The sequence below is a fragment of the Copadichromis virginalis genome, linkage group LG16, assembly GCF_057382275.1.
Source record: "Copadichromis virginalis isolate Kocher_CV1m ecotype Utaka linkage group LG16, C_Virginalis_male_GT1.1, whole genome shotgun sequence".
Lineage (NCBI taxonomy): Eukaryota > Metazoa > Chordata > Actinopteri > Cichliformes > Cichlidae > Copadichromis > Copadichromis virginalis.
The window spans coordinates 8,450,176-8,474,172 of NC_140633.1; the positions used below are offsets into that span (position 1 = coordinate 8,450,176).

The window sequence follows — 23,997 nt, forward strand, 5'->3', positions numbered from 1 at the left end:
TTCATGAGATTGTTTTAATTTGTAATAAAGAGCGAAATTATCACCAGTGTTGAGACTATGAGCTGTTCTGTCGCAGCTACGTGCCATTGTCCCTCCATACGTCTGTGCTCTCGCCTGCGGCCTGACAGGATGTGTCCATCTGCCTTAAATGGCCATTACGCAGGAGTAATGTGCTACCATGTTACTCATAATTACATCTGGCTGGCCACACCGGGGTGATTTCAGTAATTCTGTAGAAGATTTTTTCTTTTTTGCCTGTCTTGTCAAAGTGCTCTGGAACCGAACCCTTTAACAGAAGAAGATTTCGCTGGTTTTTACAGCTGCATTGAGCTTTATGGGGTACATAATATGGAAATCTCAAGAGTTATATTGGAGAGGTGATGTTTATGTAGAAATTCAAAGCAAAAGGAAATCGTCCCACACCTGCACTGTAAATGTGAAAGCCAGATTCAGACTCTGAAAAAAGGTGACTGAAATCAAACAGACCCAGAGCGGCCCAAGGGCATCCTGTACCAGGGGGATTTTATATTTCCTGCAAGCTAAAATTAAATAAGAAACATCTCTTTGATTCTCTTAAGGATGGATGGATGGCTGTTGTTTCCTCGGTCGGTTCGTTGTAATCTGCTGCTGAAAAGTCACAGACTGAAAGTGTTTCCGGAGAGAAAAATTATTATTCACAAACGTTTCTGACATGATCAAGGAACAGCTTTTCTGCACTCTGGTACATTGTGTTGGATTTTCCTTCAACTGATCGGGAAAAACGAAGTTTAAACTGTGATGAAATATTTTTTTGTTTTCTCCCATTTCATGGATCCTAAAATGAAATCGGAAGATAAATCTGTAATGTAAACAAACAATAGTTTTTTTCTTGTATCTCAACAGGAAAAATAAGTCCTGCTGTTTGTTGTTGAGACAAATCTTTTATTCGCTTTTTCTTCTTCTCTCAGCTACACTAGCCTAACATAAATCCCTTTTTGTGTGTGTGAATCACAAAGTGCACAGTAAAAATGTCATTTTGACACCCACAGCAAGCAAAATGTGTGCGTTATATGCAGAGACAGGGGCACAGTCCAGAATTCGGGGCCCCATACATAAGCAGTCTCTGCGGGCCCCCTTACTTTCTCGATCTCTCACACATCGTTAGACTGCTTTTGAACAAATAATTGAACCAACAACTCAATTATACCTTGTAATATAAAGCGTCTTAAGGTGACTGCTGTTGTGATTTGGTGCTATACAAATAAAACTGAACTGAACTGAGCCTGCTGGCACATCACCTGCTGCTGCTAGCTTTCTCTGGCTGTTACTGAAATTAAGGCATTTCATGGTGCTAAGTTGTGTTGTTAACATTTGGCTTCCCTCAGTTTACTTCCCCTTGTTGCCCTTTCTTTCCTTTCATTTTTGACTGTATTTCATTAGCCCTCAGGCTGTTTTCACAGAGTGTGGGTTAACCTAAACCATTTAGCCTCTGTAAGGAGTAAAAAGGCCATCAGTAAAAAGGCCAATCACTACTTTTTTGTTTGGTCACCCAACCAATTTATTCAAGAAATTTAATCGTGGCATTAATTGCTTAGAAATAAAAAGTTGTAAAACAAACTTTTCATTCCAGGAGTTAGGACTGAATTATCAGCTCATAACACCATCTGTCCTTCAGCACATAAATGCATTCCTGTTTTCAGTACCATATCAGTATCAGATTGTGCAAAATAAAAAACTAAATAAAAAACTGGAATTTTATGTTGATGTCATTGGTGATTCAGTTTGGGTCACAATGTTCAGCTTTTAATAGGAACAACCAAAAGAATATTAAAGAAAAGATTGTTCAGTACATTTGTCATTACAACAATAATAACCACTGTAATTAAACAGCAACATTAATGTGTATTCATGCTGAATCACTGTGTATCACTGTGTTTGTCTTCTAACCTAGTGTGTTGGGAGATGACCAAACATTTCCAGGCAGCGGTAACAGCATGCAAATAACGTGATAAATTTTAGTTACCGTATTTTTCATTTTAATTTGAACTTCACCAGATGGGATCACTTTGTGCTTTGAATCGTCTTCATTAATGTTAAACGCTTATGTGAGGTTTGACTGAACAAAACCGAAAAGAGCCAAAAGCAGATTCTACCATTTATTACACATATTACATTCTTAAATAAAAATGCTCCACTTAACAGTTCTTGCATAGATATCTTACAATACCAATTTAGAAAAGAATTATGAAACAGACCAGTAACAAAAATAAATTTTCTTCTTCCTTAATAAAGAACATTACCATACTAACATCATATAATACAAATAATATTTTAAACACTTTGTACAGCAAAAAATCGTAAGTAAAACAAGAGAACGGAAAAGAAACTCAACTCAACAGAGGTGACAGTGAGAGAAGAGAGGAGGGCGGGGTGGAGTGAAGGGTCATGGATCCAAGGTTGATATGAACGGAGTTACAGAGCCCTTGCAGGGCAGGTGAGAAGGATGTCGTGATGGTGAAAACACATCTGCTTGTCTTAATTCACTTTTCTACATGTCCATTCATCCCAGAAAATATATAAGTGGGATCCCTCAACAGCTGTGGTTTGAGTACACACAGTGGGCCATACAAAGGTGCTGAAATACCACTCACAGTTAATACAAATATTGGATTGGCCACACGATATGTGGCATAAGGATTGGAACCAAATAAACTTTCTGTTAGCGTGGACGGTAATACTTGAAAAGTGCATGTCATTTCTACCATGTTACTTACAACAAAAGGCATATAAATACACAGTCACTTTGAACAAGTAAGATCTTTTCTGAAAGCTAAGGTTAAACCTAAATTACATAAGTGTTCTGTCTGAAAGATTTGAGGTTGCCTGGCAGCATGATTGCATCATTTTAACAGTTACGTTATATTTCCTTCAAAATCATTTTGCTGTACTATTTCAGAAATGTAATCTCTAAGGAATACGGTTGATAGCCTGCTAAAGCTATAGACTTTTGTAGACTGAAATGTTGATGGGAAGTCTTCAAAAGTGACTGTAACTAAAATAAAAATTGTATAGATTGCATATGATTGCATAAAATTGTCATAAAATCACACGTAAAAAAATGTTTAAACAGACAATAGCCATTCTGGACTGAACATTTTGATACCCTAAAAAAATAATGTGCTAAAAATCAAATATTTCAACGCAAACTTGTTAGTCAGTGAAACAAATATTACCTTGGCTGTGACAGGGCACTATTTCCCATAACAATATAGCACAGAGAAACCTAATTCTTTGGTACCAATCCTTTTGCCACATACATACTGACAGAACAGGATAGACTCCAAGAAGGAGTCTGTTAACTAAAAGCATCAGGCATCAGGCCAACTGAGCAGATTAACTGACAGAGTGTGTAAAGCACCTACAAGGATGAGTCATTTGAAAAAAAAAAAAAAACTGTACCCAGTGAGGACATTAAGCTGGTAAAGTTGAAAAGTTATTGCAGTCTCACCAAAGAACTGCTTGGGGATCCCAAGCTGCATAGCTCTTGAGAATACTTCTCAGAACAGCTGGATATCTATGAGCGTGTTGGGTCCCAGAGGGCTCTGATGGTCGTGGTTTTGGTAGAGAGGGTTTGGTGTAGGTGAAGTGAAACATACAGACACAAGGAGAAGGGTTAAGATCTGTGAATCTCTTATATACTGACACATCAAGCATGGACAAACACAGTAGTTACAGACAGCGTCACTCTGGGATGCCACTGATACCAAGAAAGTCCAACCAAGTCACAGCATGACTGAGTGTTTTCAGAGTACGACATATTCCTCCAGAGAAAGAGTGATGAAAAAGGCATTTAACTGGAGTTTTAAGCAGATATGTCAGTCTGATCTGCTGCAAGGTGACCTGTGGAAAATAGTTCTTGGTGGCCATGTGCATCCTGGTCATGTAACAAATGTTAAGTGGATATTTGACAGAGTGCTCCAACAGACTATGCTAGCAGTGCGCGCACATGAAGAGTGCAATAGCTAAGTATGATCATGTAGTGCAATGTTTGCAAGAACTAAAGCAGATCTATAGAAACGCTGAAATGTCTGAGCGATGCTGTTCGCCACATATGGTTAATTACAGACAGAGCGGTCTGCATGAAAGATCTCACGCTATTTACAAAAGCTGCCAGAAGTGACAATCCTTCATCAGGACGATATGGTGGAAAACTGTGAAAACTGAAGCCTTATCCATCAAAGGACTGTGTCTAAACAACTAACTGTGGCCACAGAGAATGTCTGAAGGTCGTTTTCACACTGGGTTTGATGCCTTTTTCTCTGGTCTGCTTTTATGCTTTTACACTTGTACATAATCAGTGCTCGCAAGCTAGTTCTCTAGCTACATATGTTTTTATATAGCTAGTGCTTTTTGGTGTAAAAGCACTACTATTATACATAGCTAGTGCTAGCTAGCTATTTAGCCAGCGAATACTAGCTATATACATAGCTATTGCTCTCTTACTGAAAAAGCTTACACTTAATTTAAACAGCATTAACAGGCTAATCATCTAAAACTGAATTTCAGGTCACTAAATTTAGAATTAGTAAGTTTTCTTTGTCAGAGAAAAGGTTTATTCCCATTAACATAACCAAGGCTTTTAGAGAGCTAACAAGATTCAGACTCTTCCTTCAGTGTGAAACCACCTTCAGCAAATTCTCCAGATTCTCCCTAAACTCTATCCATTTAATGAAAGGGAATGGAAAACCTGTCTGAAGTTGCTTATATAATGGTTAAACATTCCCAAAGACTCAAGCCCACCTTGACTTTGAAATGAGACTTGACAGTGCTATCTGCAGTGTGCTAAGAAGCTAACTTAAACTAAAGCTACTTCACTCCTGCTTAAGCTGCTAGCGCCACTATACCAGGCACCCTATAAGACCATGAAAACGTTATTTTACATTTGTGAACAATGAGTTCGGCTCCAGCTGACAGTAGACGAGAGGACCGAGAATGTTATGAAGCATGAAGCGTTGGAGCATACCAGTAATTACGCTTTAACAGGAACGGTTATGTAAGATCAACAGTCCCTCTCCTCCCACCGTCCATCCACCACTCCTTTTCTGCACCTCTGCATCTCAGCTCTTTCCACTACATCTACTACATTCACAGCAGTTAACTTGCAGATATGCAAATCTTTGGGCAAAACGTGTAAAGTGTGCATTCAGCATTCCCGCAGCTGATAGTGCATGGACAACTGCTGTGGACAGAAAGGGAGAGATGGGGTGAGGATGGAGGGAGAGAGGAAAATTAGAATGGCACTAACTGTGAACCACGGGGGAGGATCGGGGGACGTGGAGTGGATTAAATATCTGTTGGGACTTTGCAGATAAATGGTAATTTATTTTATCTGTAATCCATGAGATAAAATGCAATGGCTGATTTAATGATCTGGATATTCATGTAGGTAAATGATTTTTTTTTATTTGTTTTTTTTCCATGAAAGTTCAGCCTCTTCAGTGAGTATCTCACCGTCTCCTGATATTTCTCTGCGCTAACAGGACTTTCTGTTTGTTCTACATCAAATGTGTCCACTGGGTGTAAGTCGGGCTCAAGGTCCCTGTTGTTGTTTTTTTTTTTTTTTCTCTTTCTCCAGACCACTAAATTTCCCTGTGACCCAGAGCTGTCTCATTAGCTGAACTGCAACTTGAGAAGAGGACCGAGAGTTAATGCTAATCAGAGCTGTGGGACGGCAGCTAGCCGGGCCTGGAGGAGCCTGAGAGACGACAGGAGACCCGGGCAACACTGTGACAGAAAACCTGCTTTGACAGGCTCAGACGTGAAGGGAATGAAATGTGAATTTGTATCTGAAGTGACTTTGCGATCTGTCGAATGTCAAGAGGGGTTATCATTTACGAGGAGATGAACTGTGAGTTGCAATCGCTTCATGCTGGCAAGCACTACAATCTTTAATTTTGTTTTTGTAACAAACAATTTAGCTTTTTTGCCTGTGTGGCGAGTGGCACAACTGCTCAAAACCAACACAGAAATGTGCTCAAAGCGACAAATCTTCTTAGAGAATCCTTTAAGCACAATGTTTTTGCTTTTTAGCATTCTTTAATTCAAAGTTTGTGAAAGATTAATTTAAGTCAAGTTTAAATTAGCATGAATGCAAAATGCTGCTTCCTATTTTTTATAAATAGGCACAAAAACCACTAATTGATTTTTTTTTTTTTTACGTTTTTTTATAGTTACATATAAACATATAAACGACAGCCGTCTTCCAAATAATTTGAACCGAATGCCAACTAATCTGTCAGGCAGTCTGATTTTACATGGTTTAAGATAAACCTGTGTAGTGCAAGGCATGAATTAGCATCTCTTTAAAGCGATGCAAGTCATCAAGCTCAATGACTTGTATGCATGGATGAATGAATAATTGGAGGGTCAAAAGGAAAGAAAAAGAAAAAAACCCTAATAAACACATTGTCAGCCATTGCTTTGACCAAAGAAAAAAATCCAACAGCAAATGCATTGACCAGTTCTTCCCTCACACAGCCGCACACTTGTTTACCAGTTTAAAAAGTCAGTTATAAACCTCTTTGCTGAATGACTGCTTCCCATCACAGTATGCCTAACAGGGACACATACATGCACACATAAACACATTCATGCCATCAAAAGCCTCACAAAAGTGCTACAATCCTGATCCCTCTATGATTGTACGTTGTATGGGAGGGCCTCTTTGCATGCCTCGACGCCGACGGCATGACTTTGCATTATCCAATAACGACGAACACGACCATCGACACAGCTTCTGTAACGGAAACCAGCAAACGGGGCAAATGAAATCAAAAGTGAAACACTGGATTCGCCTCCCACACGGGCTGCTTTGTCATATTTAGAAAGAGAGAGAGTTAATAGTGAAAGCTGCCACTAGATACACTGAATTCATACGGAGGCGGTCTCCCACTGATCTCTCCTGAGTGGTGAGACTCTGCCCGTGGCTGAAGGGCAGTTCCACGCTGGAGGTTTTTGGTATCGATTGTTCGAAGCTGCACCATAACCCCCCCCAACATTCCCCATCGGAGGGGAATGTTTTCGCTGTTTCACCTAATGAAGGCTGGCGAAGCCAACTGGCACGATGACTGGGTACACTGGGATGTGAAAACCTCCTGCGAGCTTCAGGAACCTGCACCCTCACCCCAACTGCACCCAGTCAGTAGCAGTGAATAATGGACTGTTTGCACGTGCTGCGGGGCATATACAGTGGGTGGTGGTGGGCGGATGCAGCGGTAGCGTCTGTTGGTGCCGAGTGCCCCGAATGCAAGGCGAGTGCATTTTTTTTTTAATTTAATTTTTTTTCCCCATCAACTATTGAGCAAAGAAAGCAGGCAGTGTGGACACACGTTTACCTCAGTTTTCTCAGATCCATCTTTTTTTCTTTTCTGTTTTTTTACATTAAAATTGTTGCTGATTACTTTCAGGGCACAGATAAAAGTCAGTGTTTTCATTGCACATTATGAACCTCAGGTGATTCAACCTTACGTGTGTTAAATCAGTCATGAAAAGGACGCATCTATATGGTTGTGGGTGCTGAGTATTTTGTCAAAAATAACATAGTTTTTACACAGCACCATCAAGTTGGAAAATACATTTGATTTGCCAGATCAAAACCAGAGCTGGAATTTCTACACAGCAAGCTTTGACATCCCCCATCAGTCTAGCTAACAGCTTCAATTTTCAGGCTACATCAGGGGTTATCCTGAACGTTTCAGGCAATTTTGTCATCTTGAAGCACTTTTTCCCACGAGCATAAACCATCTTTAATAATAATAATACTACACGCCTGCTGCTGGTTTAATGTTTCAGATCTGCCGCAGCTGCTTTCTTATGATTATTTCCGATGAAAACATTGACCACTGACTCAACTGTAACCAACAACGTAACCAAAGTCTCTGAAGTAAAAAAACAACAACCAAAAACCAGAAAAAACGCTGATTAAATGAGAGGCACAAGCTGTAGTGAGGGATATGTGGGTGATTGTTGGAACTGAGAACAAGCTGATTTCTCACTTCAAAGGATTTGGAATCATTTGTTACCTCCAGCCGAGAGCTAAGATACTCTTCTGCTAAACAACAGTTGCTAAATTCCTACTGTGAAAAAAGATTTGGGAGCAGAACATATAATTCCAGGAAGAGTGTGCGTGCGTGCATGTGTGTTCATGAGCAAGTGTGTGCGTTTGCAACAAAGCCTGCCATGCAGTGTGTGTTGTTTCCCCCAACTCTGTTCATTAGTTTAATAATTATTTTCCTAAATCTTATTAGTCTTATCTCAAGAGGAGCCGTGAGCGTAAGAACTGCAGTGTAAGTGTGTGTGTGTGTGTGTTGACGGAGCATGTGTGCTTGTTCTGTATGCAGCGTGTAGAGTGAGACAGAATTGTTTTTGTGTTGTTTTTTTTCCAAGTCTTTTATGATTTTTTTTTCCTTTGTGTTCCTTTTATCCTTATTTTTTCGCCGTAGAAAAAGGAAAAAGCACAGATAACATTGGAAAGAATTAAAAAGAAAAGTCAGTGCAGTCAGTGGATATGAAACAAGCAAAATTGACAGGTCGATGTGACCGTGTCTATTCAGAGCCACCACACAAAGGTCGGCTGGCATCTTTAGTTCCACGTGAATAACCAAAAAGCAGCTCTTGAGCTTCCATTCTCGCCCCGCAGTGCTGCCAGGGAGATGAGATCTCAGAGTCTGTGAAAGCGCTCGAGGATGACTTTCAGAATCAGAATGAAAAAGAAAATAAAAAACAAAACAAAAGAAAAACAAATAACCAAGAAACATATTCCCAGTTTTTAAGCAATCCTCTGCCCGGCTGCTGTAGAGTACGAGACCACAGAGGTCATAACAAGGTTTTGTTTTTCAGCTGCAGGGAGTCACAGGGCAGAAAGAGCAGCACACAAATGAAGACCTCTCTACTTTCTGTTTTTTATTTTAGTCCAAAAAAAAAAAGCACAGACACAAACCCCTTTTCTGAGAGTCTGTGTGATTCTGTTGTTTGTTCATCCACTGATTTCTTGCAGTCTGCAGATGCAGTCGGTGCACATGGAGATTATAAAGACCAACAACGCTCTCCTTCTCATCCCACACATTCTGTTAAAGTCTTCTTAGATTTTTTTTTTAGTTTTTTTTTTGTAGTTTTTTTCTTCTCAAACACATTGCTGTGAGTTTTAAGACATCTTTTCCTCACAGAGAGAAAAAATGTGTCATTCTTTTTTTTTTTTTTTAAATAACAATAAGAAGAAGAATTATCGTCCTCTAAGTAGAAAAAAGGGAAGAAAGTGTCGCTGCGCATTTCTGTCAGATGGCCTGCGGAGGCGGCAGGCATCTCGGTGAAGGTGAGAGATGCAAAACACCCACTGGAGGAGAGCCTGAGAGCTGCAGCGGCACCCGCTGACCGAGGCCCCGTGGGCACACCAGCGGTGTCCCGGGCCGTGGGTTCGATTGTCACCCGTGCTGGGAGTCAATCCGTACAGTCTCTCTCCTGCAGATTTGGCATTGTTGTTTTCTTCACAATGAGTACTGGAGCTGACTGCGGCAGGTGACGGTTTGTGTGTTCCGTGTATGAGAAACGTCGATAAGAAAAGAGCAAGAAAGCTGAAAAAGAAAAAACAGTCGAATATCTGATTTCAAAAGCCTGTAAAGCACTAACAGCTGACTACATGGATATTTAAAAGTTTCTGCTCATCCAAAGTGACTCGATAAGTTTAACACACTGACTACGGAGAAAGTTTCAAAAAAAAAGAAAAAAAGAAAGAAGGCGAGAAAATGTTTTGTCAAGCAAGTTGAGTACATGTTGATCTGGCAGTGTCCAAGCCCCCAGAGCTGCATGAGAGTGTCCGGGGTTCACCGGGGTGATGCATTCAAAGACAGGTGTGTGTGAAGTGTTTACTATTGCAAACGTGATGTGTAATTTTAAAGAAAAACAACAATCTAGCTACTCCTCGATTTTTCCTCCTGCCCAACTTTCCCCCCGATGGCTGTTTGAGCCTACTGGTGTTTGGATTGGGGGAGGGGCGGCGGGGGGGATATGACGCAGGCAGTCGATAGCATGGCTGCCCATCCTTCTGTCCTCCTATCTCTCCTCCTATTTCTCCTTCTGCTCCTCCTCTTCCTCCTCGTGCTCCTCCTGCTCCTTTTCTTTTCTTCTTGTCCTTCAGATGTGCCTCTTCATGTGCAAGGCCAGGTGGTCCGACCTGGAGAAACACCTGTGGAGAAACATAGAAATGTTCCTTTTAATATCCAAAGAAAAGCATGAAATATGCATGTGAAATGAGAGCTTGGGCAAAGCAGGAGATGAATTTTTAAAAATGAATTTAAAAAAAGAGTTATATAAATGACAAATGTGCAGCTCTGCAAAGGCTCAATTAGCCCTCTTTCGTTGTATATTCGCACTAAAATAAGCACAATGCATCAGGTTGGCAAGTGTTGCTAATTGATGCCACCGGCTCTGTTTATTATCTGAGAATAAGCCACAGTCCCAGGGCCCTGAAATACCCACTGGCTCTGTGTAATTTTTGGAAAATCCCTATAATCACAGGCTCCTTGAACTTCCCACCGGCAATGTGTACTTGCTGGAAACTCTCCACACTTTTCGCACCCTGATGATAACCCCCACTATGCTAATGTCTCTGCTAGCTTCTCCTCCTTAGGTTACAGCTTCTCCCAAAAAGGATAAGGAGGGGAGAGAGAGAGGGGGGAGGAAGGACACACTTATTTCTGTTCTCTAAGATGCCTCTGTGCTGCTTGTCTCCATGACATGCATTTAAGAGTTTGGAAGTTTCTTCAATGATGGCAGAGGGGATGTGAGGACATCAAATGAAAAGCATCAAGTCTACAGACCTCAAAATCCACTAAAATACTTTTCTGTGTATTTACAAGGAATACTTGAAACCCAAACTGGCAGAACTGCCCAGCCTCTACTGTGTTATCCTGTGTTTTTCTACTGTGCAGTATTAGAACTTCAGTCCTACGTGACCAATGATGCAAAGTACCAAGTTACCTTTATTACTATGACTAGCCAGGCCTGCGGCACTTTTTCAGATGTATGAATATACAATAGCAATGGAATTAGTTATCAGTGTTCCACCACTGAGGGAAATAATTTTATCAGTAGAACAACTATGATGATCACACATAATTTTTATTTCAAAATACGTGAATTTTCCTTTATTCTAAGTTGTAAAATTCTCGACCTTTTCTTTTTTTTTCAACAACAAATCAGCATCAGCTTTCTCTGACATTGAAGTAATCATTTCTTCTTTTCTTTTCTTTACCAACTGTTGTGCAAATGTTAGCATTTAACACTTACAATACTCTTGACCAGTGTTATTGCAGTTTATCCAAGTCTGTTTAAGGTGATGGAGAAACATGTACCCAAGAAGGAATTACCTCTGGAACAGGCCCCAGTCCCAATGACCCTGAACTGGATAAGAGGAATGAATGAATATTGGTTTCATGTACAGTTCTAAACACTGAATTTCAAACTATTCATTTTGCAGTCTATAGGATAAATTCAAGTAAATACTTTCTTAAAACATGGTTTTGACACCTCCAAAAGCTCTTTGTAGAGAGTCACATCTGAGTTAGAGGTAAGAGTAAGATTCCAACATGCAACCAGAGAGAGACAGACTAAGAGAAGAAGAAAGAGAGCTAGATTATCTACAAGTAGAGAAGCACAGTAGTTCATTTCAACACCACGGTGAATTTAAGTGCTCTCGCTTCACCGGGTCACACCAGTGAAACCGTGATGTAAAGATGAATAGAGGCCAAGCCAGCCTCGGTGATTTCCTAAATGCGACTCAAACACCGCCATAAATCACAGCCAGACCCCCAAGTCAGTCCTCCAGCTCAGAGTAAAACAGTACTGTAGAAACTAATTAGATATGCACCGTGAACATGGACACTAATGCAGACAGGCTGGCAGTGCTTTCTGATGCCGGACCATTTAACTCAGTACTGGCTGCACCTGATGCAAGAGAGGGACACAAAACCAGGTGCTGGCGATACATAATATTAAACTGACAGCGTCACAAGTATTTTCATTTTATTGCCAGTACTTTATTAATTGCGAGGACATTAAAGTTGAACATCCAGTATAAAACAAATCACAAACGATATGACTAAAGGAAAGGCAAAACAAAATGTGGGCGAGACTTAAATGAGAAAATTAAAAATTCAATTTGCCAGAGGCTTTATTCATTATTAATTAGTCAAGCCTATTCTTTGTGCGAGCGTGTGCACGCGTGTGTTGTGTGTATAGGTAGGTTGTTGTTCGTTCCAGATAGAGACAACCAGACACAGCCAAACACCCAAATCGTTAAACTGCAGCACGACCTGCTTCTGCTGAGATTTATTCTCTGAATTTCAGCCTTTCGATTCTACAGAAAACCTCATTTGAAGGACGCTAAGTTGTGTGCTGCCTTGAGCTGGGCAAGCTGCTAGAAAGCCAGATGAAAATAGCAAAAAAAAGAAGAAGATCCCAATATGAAGTGAAAGCCAATCAGCTCAAAGCAAAATAAGTGATCAGACACTTTCACTAAGGGGCGAGTGATGGGCTCTGATACATATATTACTGTTTGCTCATACAAACCTCTGCTCCCCAGCGCTAATAAAATAATAATCTCTACTTCAAGGTTTGACAGTAAAAACAACAAAAAAATAAGAAAATAAGAGAAACACTGTTCCATGAAGCAACAGTGTTTGATGCAGAGAGACGCCAACAACAGGTTGACTAGGATAAGATGCCAGCCGCATTCGCTAGAATCGTAAACGTGCCGCTTCCTACTGGGTGTCATTAAATCCCTCTGACGATTGTTTTGAGTCACACCATCTGTCAGCCACTTTTGCTTTTTCATCTCTGCTCCTGTGTGAGATCCTTCTAAGCTGATTTTAATAAAAGTCATTTTCTCTCTCTCTCTAGTTTTGGCCCTTCAGTCCACAGGATTCAATTTTGCTTGCAGACTTTACCAACGCACCAGTGCGCATTTAGTCAAGGTTGCTGGGATGCTGTTGAAACAAAACATGTACGTCTAAAAAAAGAAAAGAAAAGTCAGCTTTTAAACTCATGCCAGAAGAAGACGACTTCTTGTATTTTTTTCTTTTCTTTGGTTTTTTGTCTTTGCTGTAGGTTTTCTGTATACGTGGACCAGCTGTTAATTCACCTAAAATCTAGCGTGGAGTGAGGGTGCAGCTGAACTTTGCTCCTTGTTGCTTTGTGGTCTAGTGTTTCCCCTCAGCTCTAAGCTCGCCGTGTGGTACCTACTGTACACCTGCACCAGTCTGTGTGTGGCTGGACAGATGGCCATGTAAGTTACTTTGTCAATGTTGGGGGGGCGGAGTCTCAGGACCAGCTGGTAACCCCCCACTCCCTTGTTTCCTCCTCAAAACTCTGCTTTCTCCCTTTCTCTCCCCCCGCACCTCCTCTGTCCAGCTCCAAGGAACCATCGGGGGGTCCCCGCTTGATTAGGCGAGATTAATAACAGACCGCCGTGTGTCTGTGTGTCTGTTTCCCCAGGAGAAATTGTGTCAGATTGAACATTCTAGCTAATGTTAACCTCTCCATGCCTGCCACTTCTTGCCATTCTCATGGTAATATTTGCCTGACTCCACCCACCACAGATGTGTGTGTCTGTGTGTGCATTTGTCCACTACTGTACAAATCAGCGTGCGCCCTCGCTATGTTAACCTTGTAATTTGAACACTAAAAAGCCAAAAAGGGAGACGTGAAAACACGATTAAGACGAGTTGTTCTGAAAGGCAGTGACGTTGTTTAAGATTAACAAAAAGAAAAGAGGAAAGTGTTGGACAAATTCAAACTTTTACCTAAAGATGGAAAAAATGCGCCTGCTGCACAAAGAGTCTGAATCCATGTCTGTAGTTATATTTAAAGGCAAGGACTTTTAATCAAAGCAGCTGCTATTTTTTCGATGTCGCCGTTCATGCTTTGCATTGATGACTCACTTTGGAGAGCCTCAGCAAACATCTGCGTCTGTGCGGATGAACGGCGCCCTTACCTCACGCACTGAAAGCCCTGCTTCAGGTAGAGCCTCAGCTGTGCTTACGACTGAATCGGCTTACGTCTGCGCCATTGTGTGTCAAAAGTGTTGCGTTTATACGCCCGGACATTTAATTATTCATGCAAGTCGATATGACTTTGCATCTAAACATCTTTGCGCTCAATATGCATGCGAGTGTGAGGTGTCTGCATACTGTGTTTGTGCATTTATGCATGTGCCAGGAAAGAGCTAATACAGTCCCAGCTCTCAGTCTGGATTATGAAGCTTTCCAGCAGGTTTCTGGGGGGTTTATGTCTAAAATCCTAACTAGAGAGAACCCACAACAGCCAATTACACTGTCTCTAGGGCAAAAGTTTGCGTGTGTGCGTGTGTTTCTTTCATTCGAAAGGTATTACAGGCGCATACACATTCAGAGAGAGTGAATGTTAAAGTGGAGCTGGCATCTGGTGCCACTCAATTAGCTGTAGCCTGCTTGCCAATAGCCAGAATCCATTTAACTGCCAGCACAGAAGCATGAGTAAGCACACACACTTTCAAACACACACTCTCTCTCCTCTAAGAAGCAAACACAAAACAGTGACAAGATGACTCTCAACAGACTCACAAACACATCCCTGGTTGTTTTCTAGCAGGAGACTTAGACTTTAGTTTAAAGCGTACGCCCCTTCATCTGCTTCTCTTTTGTTTTCCTCTGTCCACATCAGACATGAGTTGGTAAAGCAGGAGCAACACACACACAAAAAATACAATTTAATACATAACATGATCTACACGTTAGTATTAACATGTATTCCTCTGGGAACTGATTTAATTTAGCATTATAGCATATTTCACCATTAAATTGACGATACTCTAAAATAAAGTCGTGAATCTTCATCCTGACACTTTATCCTGAACTCCTCTTGCACACAGCTGCTCACGTTCCTTTAAAATCTCTTCTCGCATTTAATATTTGTGCTTATTTACCCCCTTGTTTGTAATAAAAGAAGGTAAAATTTGTTAAAGTTTAGATCTACAGTAAATGTAGGAAAAACATGTAATTTATTTATTAACTTTTTAAAAAATGACCTGACTTCCTGCTATTTTGGATGTAACAGTCAGCAATGTTCAGAGGTCATTTTACTAAAGCACTGTGATACTGTAGCCAACTTTTCCTGCATTTGACAGCGAGCATGAAAAGTAGAAAACTCATTAGCAGCTCTTGTCTTACCAGATGCAACTTTGATCATTTTCAGTGATTCTGATAAGATATCTCTGTGATATATTTAGCCTACATTCAATGTGCCAAATGGTCTCAGTTATACTTTTCGAATACGTGAATCCACCGAGGTCCACCCATGTCCAAATGATGTAAATTTCATCATCAGACGTGAGGGTCTGTTTTCTATATATACAATGCACCAAGTACTCATCCGCCCTCTGTGGAGGATTTTAAGCGAACTTCACAGAAGCATAACAGGAATAATCGCTCAGCTGTCATATCTCCAGCTATCTGTGTCTGTGCCCAAAATGGACTTTACATACTGGAAACATCTTTTTTGGAAACTATAGCAATTAAAAAAAACAAACAAACAACAACAACAACAAAAGCTGACAGGAAGAACTAATATAAATGGTTCCATCACAGGCTAATGCTCAGACCTTAAACATGCCCTTAGGTACCAGCAAATATGGTTGGCTAGCAAACTGTTGAGGCTGGGAAAAATGGATCTCAAGAGTCAAGGTCCAAGCCTAGCTTAGTAGAGTATTAGTACTAAACCTTTAACCTACTAGTGAAAGACTAATACATTATCTTAGTTTTCATACACTTACATCAGTGATCTCACCTCTTCTGCGAGAAGGTTTATAGTGCCATTTTCCCAATGTTGATGGATGTGTACTAGATGGCTCTGACTCAAACTGATAAAGCTGTGCTTCAACTTGAAGAGCTATTCATTTGCAACTCTGCAAATGAATAGCTCTTCATCTAAGTTTTGGACTGCTTGAATATGCAACGAGGCCTATGGCGAACTGAGAACTTCCTACCGGGATAACGAACAAAGAGGTCTTTCAAAGAGCAGGCACCCGCCCTTTAGCCAATGTTGTCGCAGAAACGCGCTTCCACTTTGCGTGCCATATTCTACATCTACCCCCTTATCGCCCGGCCAAGATTGCCATTACATGGTTCCCAACACTGGCAAGCGAAAGCGAGGCTGACCAAAGATCACATGGCTTCGAACGTTTATGGATGATCTGAAAACTGTCGACATCGCCTGGGATGAAGCCGAAGCAGTCGCCGCTGACTGACGATGGAGATTGTTAGCTGCCCAATGCACCGCTCAGCATAGGTGGAAGTTCTAAGTAAGTGAAAATACGACTAACAATCAATGGATTTAGAGGTTTTTGGTGGAACCTAATGAGGGAAATAGTCTTTTTTTTTCACTAGGCATCTTGACTTGTCCCGGCAGAAGAAGCCTTCAAGAATGGCAGGAATTACACTGAAACAGTGAAGCAGCTCGATGGAATCACCATCTCTGATTTGGCTTTATGGAGGCAGAAGAGACCATATTTGGATAAGACAGTAGTGTGCAGTCAACTAAGGAAGCTAATTTGTTTTGCAGGGTGCATCAATTGACTGTATGGGTGGTTCGCACAGGAAGAGATTCCTGCTAATTATACATAGAAATGTGTCACAGTGACCAAAAACAAACTGGAAATAATTAGCTGCAAACAAAACCTTACAGATACACAACTCTTTGGCTTGTATATTAAAAACTATTTTTTATCCTGGCCAGATAAAGGACGTCAAAGTCCTCCAAATGTAAACTGCACTGCGTGTTTGCTGTGTTTGTGCCGCCTATCCGTTTACCTGTCGCAGTGGTTGCACTTGAATGGCTTCGCTCCGGTGTGTTTGCGGTAGTGTCGTGTCAACTCGTCACTGCGGGCAAAGCGCCATTCGCAGCCCTCCCATGAGCACTTGTAGGGCTTTTCACCTGCAAAGGAGAGACAGGGAGGAAGAGAGAGGGGGAAGGTGTCACATTTTATAATCATTTTTACATCTAATTTCACACGTCTAAACTACAGCTGTTCGCTAATGTACAGGTTACCACCCCTGGCTTTTTCCAAACACACACACACACACACACACACACACACACACACACACACACACACACACACACACACACGCACCCAGACAGCCCAGAGACCAGCCAGGCAGACAAGTTTTAACACAACAGCCATTTCAATGAGCCAACACACTCAATTAGCTGTAAATGAAGTCTTTCAGCACAGCGGCATGTTAATTCATAATCCCAAATTCACCCTGAAATGAATCTCGTTTTGTTCCCTCTATTACCCCACAAACTCACCACCTCCATCCCACCATACACACACACACACACACACACACACACACACACACACACACACACATGCACACCCTGAGGTGGGTTGGGGTGGGTCTGAAATGTAAATGAAGTTTCATCCCCCGGTTCACCAGATGGGAGAAGAGATTGTCTATTGTTCTCAGCCTGTAGTTATCTCTCCATGATAGAAAGCCTTCCAGCTGTGCATGTGTGTATTACGCTGAGAGGTGTGTGTGTGGTGTGCAGGAGCAGACTGTCTTCAGATGGGACCTGAAGATGTCCGACTGTGTACATGCTTGTATGAGATTTCTCTCTCTCTGTGCGTCTGTGCGGGATGAGCAGATAAAGCAGCGAATCTGGGCCTTCTAACAAAACCCCCCTGCACACTTCCACAAAAATAAATAAATAAATACCACAACTAATAATAAAATGAGTATTTAGCTATGTTACAACAGAGTTTCAGAAGTGTACATGAATATCTCCTTTATTTATCTCCTTTGGACATGAATTCATACTTAGGCTCCTAATAGCATCAGTGCTAACGACCGGTTCTGGATTGCAGTAAATGTTGTTTTAGTATCTTTGTGTCTCTGTTCTGTATCTTATGCAGGCTGAACTCAGAAGTTTTCTTCTGGCATTACCCAAACCGTGAGTTCAGTTTGCACGGATTGCTCTTTCATTTCATCAGTGCCTTGGACCTGTAGCGGTGCTGGTTTAAAAACTAAAGTAGTTTGATAGCTGCTTACTAGTTATCTAATGTCCATATGCTGTGTTTTGTTGGAGGATTTTGGCTTGTGATAAAAGCTCAGCGAGGCTCATTATTTTTGCAGATGACCTTGAACTTTTCTTTTGTTTCAGCGCTCCTCTTGCTTCAGTCCAGTATTTAAAGAAATGCGGGACAATGCTTTTAAATATAAACCAAACCTGGGTTTTCTCTACTGCACCCTGTGCAGAAGAGGAAAAAAAGACTGTCTGAATGTAATTGCAGACCCCCGGTGTGTGTGCGTGTGAACTGTGGGGTGGTAACTATAATTGGGGTCTTAATGACTCTTAATGGGAAGTAATACAGCAGCTTACAGTCAGTTAGCCAAATGTCCCTGCAGCCCCTCTACTCTCATCACAGCACACACCAATCTTCTTAAGGAGACAAACACAAACACGCACCAATTCAGAGCTAAGTGGAACTAACGTGGAGCCCGAGCGGTACACAACATGGACCTGAAAGTCAGCCGTCACTGCCATCAAAATTTAGAATTTTCAACCTGGAAAATCAGACTAGAAATACACAAAGCCAAGATGGACAAACTAGTCTCAGGCATATATTTAAAAGAAAAAGAAAAAAACCTGGTGCCAGACCCACCCACAACTTGGCTTTGTCAGTGATTCAAACAAGTCTGGTGTTACAAAAAAAAATAAAAAAATAAAACCAATCAGAATTTTGTTGGCGGGATTCACTTTAATCATCATCATCCTCTTGTGTCAGAGCCAGAAAAATGATGAAAAGCTTGAGCAAGGTTGAGACAAAGTAACTGCTGGAGGAACAACAGATTCTGCCTTAACTGAAATGATGTTGGTGAGACGCTAAGTTGCTCGCTTCTGACGGGCCGAGGGATGAAGAATGCGTGCAGCATGAAAGACGACTAAATGGTTGGTTCACCAGGCTGCCCACTAAGGTACCATTTTAGGTGCCTAGCACAGAACTGCGTGAGTTGAAATGGCAATCTGGTTTGAAAATTAAGTCTGAGTAGTTGAAAGAAACATGAACATTTCAGACATTTTTACATATACAGCTTCCTTCCTTTCTCTCAGGTTATTTATCTTTTTTTGCTTTTTATGTCCGCAGTATTACTGCAGGCCATAACGTCTCTGTCTTATAATTTTTTTATGAAGTTTAATTGTCTCAATTCATCACCTTGAATCATTGCAGCAGTATAGTACAGCTACAAGAAAGTACACCTTCATGCGGACCATGATGTGAGGTGGCGAGCCGCTCTGACAGCAAGGTGATGCAACGAGAAGTAAAAGATGATGTGCTACAGGAACATCCGACTGTGAATGATGCCCTTCTTCCCCTTTATTTCCCCACAGTTAGTGCGTCTCTTTGATCGGCTGCGTGTTTTCTCCGTAGACACAACATCACTGCAGTTTCAGTTGGACTAAATTAATTCCAGATCACGAGCTCTGCTCTCCAGGATTTGCATATTCAAATTTTCCAGTCAAATCTCATGCAGCCTGACGCAGATTCCCACAACAGGGATCTGGGTTTCGTTCCCGTCTCTCTGCTGTAAATTTTTAGCGACAGCTCTTCTTAACCACCGTAGTTTCTGATGTGTTGTGGATCACTGTGGACAGAGTGTCTCGGGGGGCTCAGAGCAGGGTAATCTCATCTCTCCAAACTTCTGCAGCTGCCATCTGTATTTCATTGTGTTTTATCATTAAGAGTCAACTATAATGCTGAGGTTTGTTTCCATAAGTGACACCACATGTCTTGAGACAGTACAGCTTGTTGGCTGGACCTAGTAGGCTTCACATAGCACATCTACCAATGGTACTGCTATAACTGGTCTATATGAAGATTTAAAGTTTTTTATGAATGAATCAGTGAAGTTTCTGATTTAGAAACTATGCTGATGGCTTTGGTGTAAAATTCATTTGATCATTTAGTCTGAGAAGTGGCGATGACTGAAGGTAGCATAAATGGTAGAAGGAGGTTTGACTAAAAAACGTAAGAGCAGCTCATTTAAAATACAAGCTACTGCATTTCACTCCTTGTAAATTAAACTCTCACCAGGGCACTTGAATAAATGCACAAGCACATATATCACAGGAAAGCAGCCCATGAGCTGTGATGAAACAAAAACACGCTGAACATTTCCAGACCAGTTATGTCAGATGCCAAAAGTAAAACCAGGACTGGATCATAGCTTTGAATAGATTTAGCGCGTTTGACTATCTGATTCAAAATGCCACCTAAACTGGACAGGTACTTTAAAATATGTGAGTAACACATAAAAAAGACTTTGTACCAACAAGGTAAAAATCAAAGGGCTATTAGCTGAAAACATGGCATATCTTTCCATGGTGTGCAGTGTGTCCTTAAAAGATTTGAGGGAGCTGGACAAGTGTAGGACAAAAGAAGCAGTGGAGGAACTAAAAAAAAAAGAAAGAAGAAAGAAATCTATGGCAGATGTGTCATGTTCTGAGTGAGTGTCTGCTGTTTTTAGATGTTTTTTCGTGCTGGCTTGTTTCCAGACCTGCATCACCCATCTGTGATTCCATCAGAGGCAATCAGCAGGCCACTGCAGCCTTCTACTCATCGCCAGTCCGTCAGCTACTCCTATCGTGGTAACTCAGCTCTTCTCTTGTTATTTGCATCTTCGTATTTTAACTGCAGTTTCCTTGTGTCTCTACTTTGCTTTTGCTGTTCCTGGAACAATACTCAACTCCCCTGCAGTTCGCTTCGGTGGTCATCTGCCACTACTCACCTGCTCAGGCTGCATAACCTTCGCTGGCTGTCCGTCACAACTCATCCATTCAGGCTACATGCTTCAGCCGCGTTCACCTCACCTCCCTGCCCTTCTGCCCGCCGCATCTCTCTGGATCTCTGGAAATAAATGAATGGATAAACCAACTCTCTCATTCTGCTCCTCAACCCAACAGTGACTCTGTGCTTCAAGTCATTCCTCCATTTACAGGCCAACTCTTTAGTTTGGTGTCGATGAAAACATGATCATTGGCCCCGGTCTTGTCCCCCTGTCGTGGTTTGGGAACGAGGGTGCACTGGGCGCGATTCAGCTCTGGCGGAGTTCCACTTGTTCCCCAAATATCTTCATTGGGACTTTAGAGAAAAAAGTTGAGGGTCAGGGTCCCTCGATGAACTCTGACAGGCCAATAATCCTGATGTTGTTCCAGTGAGTACGTCCATCTAAGTCAATATTCTTGTTCTTGAGTTTAGCACAAGCTTGAATGATGCTTCGAGGCCTGGATGCGTTCTTCTGTCGAGCTGGCTTTGGTCTTCAGGTCAGTCAGTGTAGCTTGTCCGTGTCCAGTTTAGCTTTAAGAGAGGCAAGCACTGCTTTAATGTCGGAGGACACGGTCCTTGATATGGACTGTTGGTGCTCCCCCAGTAAGCTGGCCAAGGCGGGCATGCTCATCTGGCTAGCTGAGGAAGGCGAGTCATTTCTTTTGTTGTCTTTTTATTTCGTCAGTCTGGTTCCAGAGGCCATGTAGCTTTTCAAAGAAATACTATTCATTTAAATAAGAAGCCGATCAAGTTTGGGACGAAAAAACCCCACGATGGGTTTCAGGTCAGGGCGGAAAAGCACAATATACGCGCCTACTCCATTCTTCACTCTACCAGAAGTCGATTGATCTCAACAAGGAGTATGGGATAATCTTGACTGAGAACAGAACAAAAGAACCCAACATATTCCTGAAGACTACTTACAGAAATTACAAGAAAGCTGCCTAATGCTTTGTTGAAGAGTAACGGTGGTCTTAAACAATCATATTTAATGTTTGAAGTCTACAAACTCTGTTTTTGTGTTATATGCTTTATTTCTATAATATATGTGTAACAGGTTTAAATACATTTCAATAGTGTTTCCTAGCAAATAATAAAGAAATAATGGGTTTCTCAATGTTTTTGCATAGCACTGTGTCTATATATATATATATATATATATATATATATATATATATATATATATATATATATATATATATATATATGCTGTCCATACCTGAGGCCTTGGAAACTGCCAAGCAAAGACTCACAGCCTTGGCCAGCCGCTTGCGGAGGTACACCAGAGAGATAGAAGGCAGGAGAATAAACCAGCTGTTCTCCACAGAACCAGCAAAGGTGTACTCTCAGTGGCAAGGGAACAATAAGAGAACAGCACCACCAAGGCTGGAGACGGAGCAATACTGGAAGAGCATATGGGAGAAGGACGCAACCCATAACGGCAATGCTCAGTGTCTAGTGGATCTGAGGGCAGACCATAGCAACCTAGAACAGGGTCCAGTAACCAGACATCCAAGCAAGGGTCTCTAGTATGAAGAGTTGGACAGCACCAAGGCCCGACATGGTTCACGCCTACTGGCTGAAGAAGCTGACTGCACTCCACGAGCGTCTGGCAGCACAAATGAACCAGCTGCTAGTTAACAAGAGACACCCGGAATGGCTAACCAAAGGTCGAACGGTCCTGATCCCCAAGGACCTCAAGAAGGGACTGGTCCCATCCAACTACCGACCAATAACCTGCCTCAGTACTACATGGAAGCTCCTGTCAGGCATCATATCGGCTAAGATGAACAGGCACATGGGTCAATACATGAGCGGGACACAGAAAGGAATTGGCAAGAATACCAGAGGCGTAAAACACCAGCTACTGGTAGACAGAACAGTCAGCTGAGACTGCAAGACCAGACTGACCAACCTGTGCACTGCCTGGATTGATTACAAGAAGGCCTATGACTCAATGCCCCACAGCTGGATACTGGAATGCCTAGAATTCTACAAGATCAACAGGAACCTAAGAGCCTTCATCAGGAACTCAATGGGGATGTGGCGTACAACACTAGAGGCCAACTCCAAGCCCATAGCACAAGTCACCATCAAGCTACCAAGGAGATGCTCTGTCCCCACTGCTGTTCTGCATAGGCCTGAACCCCCTCAGTGAGATCATTAACAAGACTGGCTACGGATACCGACTACGGAACGGAGCAGTTGTCAGCCACCTCCTGTACATGGATGACATCAAGCTGTATGCCAAGAGTGAACGAGACATCGATTCACTGATCCACACTACCAGGCTATACAGCAATGACATTGGAATGTCGTTCGGACTGGAGAAGTGTAGTCGAATGGTAACAAAGAGAGGGAAGGTAGTCAGAAGTGAGGGGATTGAACTACCAGAAGGCAACATTGCAGACATAGAGGACAGTTACAAGTACCTGGGGATTCCGCAGGCAAATGGGAACTATGAAGAGGCCGCTAGAAAGGCTGCAACCACCAAGTACCTGCAGAGGGTCAGGCAAGTCCTGAGGAGTCAGCTGAATGGTAAGAACAAGATCCGGGCCATCAACACCTACGCCCTGCCCGTTATCAGGTACCCTGCTGGGGTAATAGGCTGGCCAAAGGAGGAGATAGAAGCCACTGACATAAAGACAAGAAAGCTCCTTACCATGCATGGAGGGTTTCACCCCAAGTCCAGCACCCTGAGGCTGTACGCTAAGTGGAAGGAAGGGGGCCGGGGACTGGTGAGTGTCAGCACCACAGTCCAGGATGAGACAACGAACATCCAAGAATACATTGGGAAGATGGCCCCAACTGACTGAGTGCTCAGTGAATACCTCAGGCAGCAGAAACCCAAGAAAGAGGAGGGAGACGAGGAACCATCATGGAAGGACAGGCCCCTGCACGGTATGTACCACCGGCAGATAGAGGAGGTGGCTGATACCCAGAAATCCTACCAGTGGCTGGACAAAGCTGGACTGAAAGACAGCACAGAGGCACTAATCATGGCAGCACAAGAACAAGCTCTGAGTACAAGATCCATAGAGGCTGGGGTCTATCACACCAGGCAAGACCCCAGGTGCAGGCTGTGTAAAGATGCCCCA

The 23,997-nt window shown here is 42.1% G+C and overlaps 1 protein-coding gene across 2 annotated transcripts in view; it reads right to left on the reverse strand.

Moving 5' to 3' along the window:
* Positions 1-2,122: 2,122 nt before the first annotated feature.
* Positions 2,123-23,997, reverse strand: part of klf7b (Kruppel like factor 7b) — a 72,572-nt gene continuing 50,697 nt past the window's right edge. For both annotated transcript variants that reach the window (XM_085435125.1, XM_085435127.1), the window contains exons 3-4: positions 16,878-17,001; positions 2,123-10,219 (exon numbers count right to left, since the gene is read on the reverse strand). In XM_085435125.1, the coding sequence (XP_085291251.1) occupies positions 10,168-10,219; positions 16,878-17,001 (176 nt within the window). In that variant the 3' untranslated portion in view covers positions 2,123-10,167. The remainder of the gene's footprint in view (positions 10,220-16,877; positions 17,002-23,997) is intronic.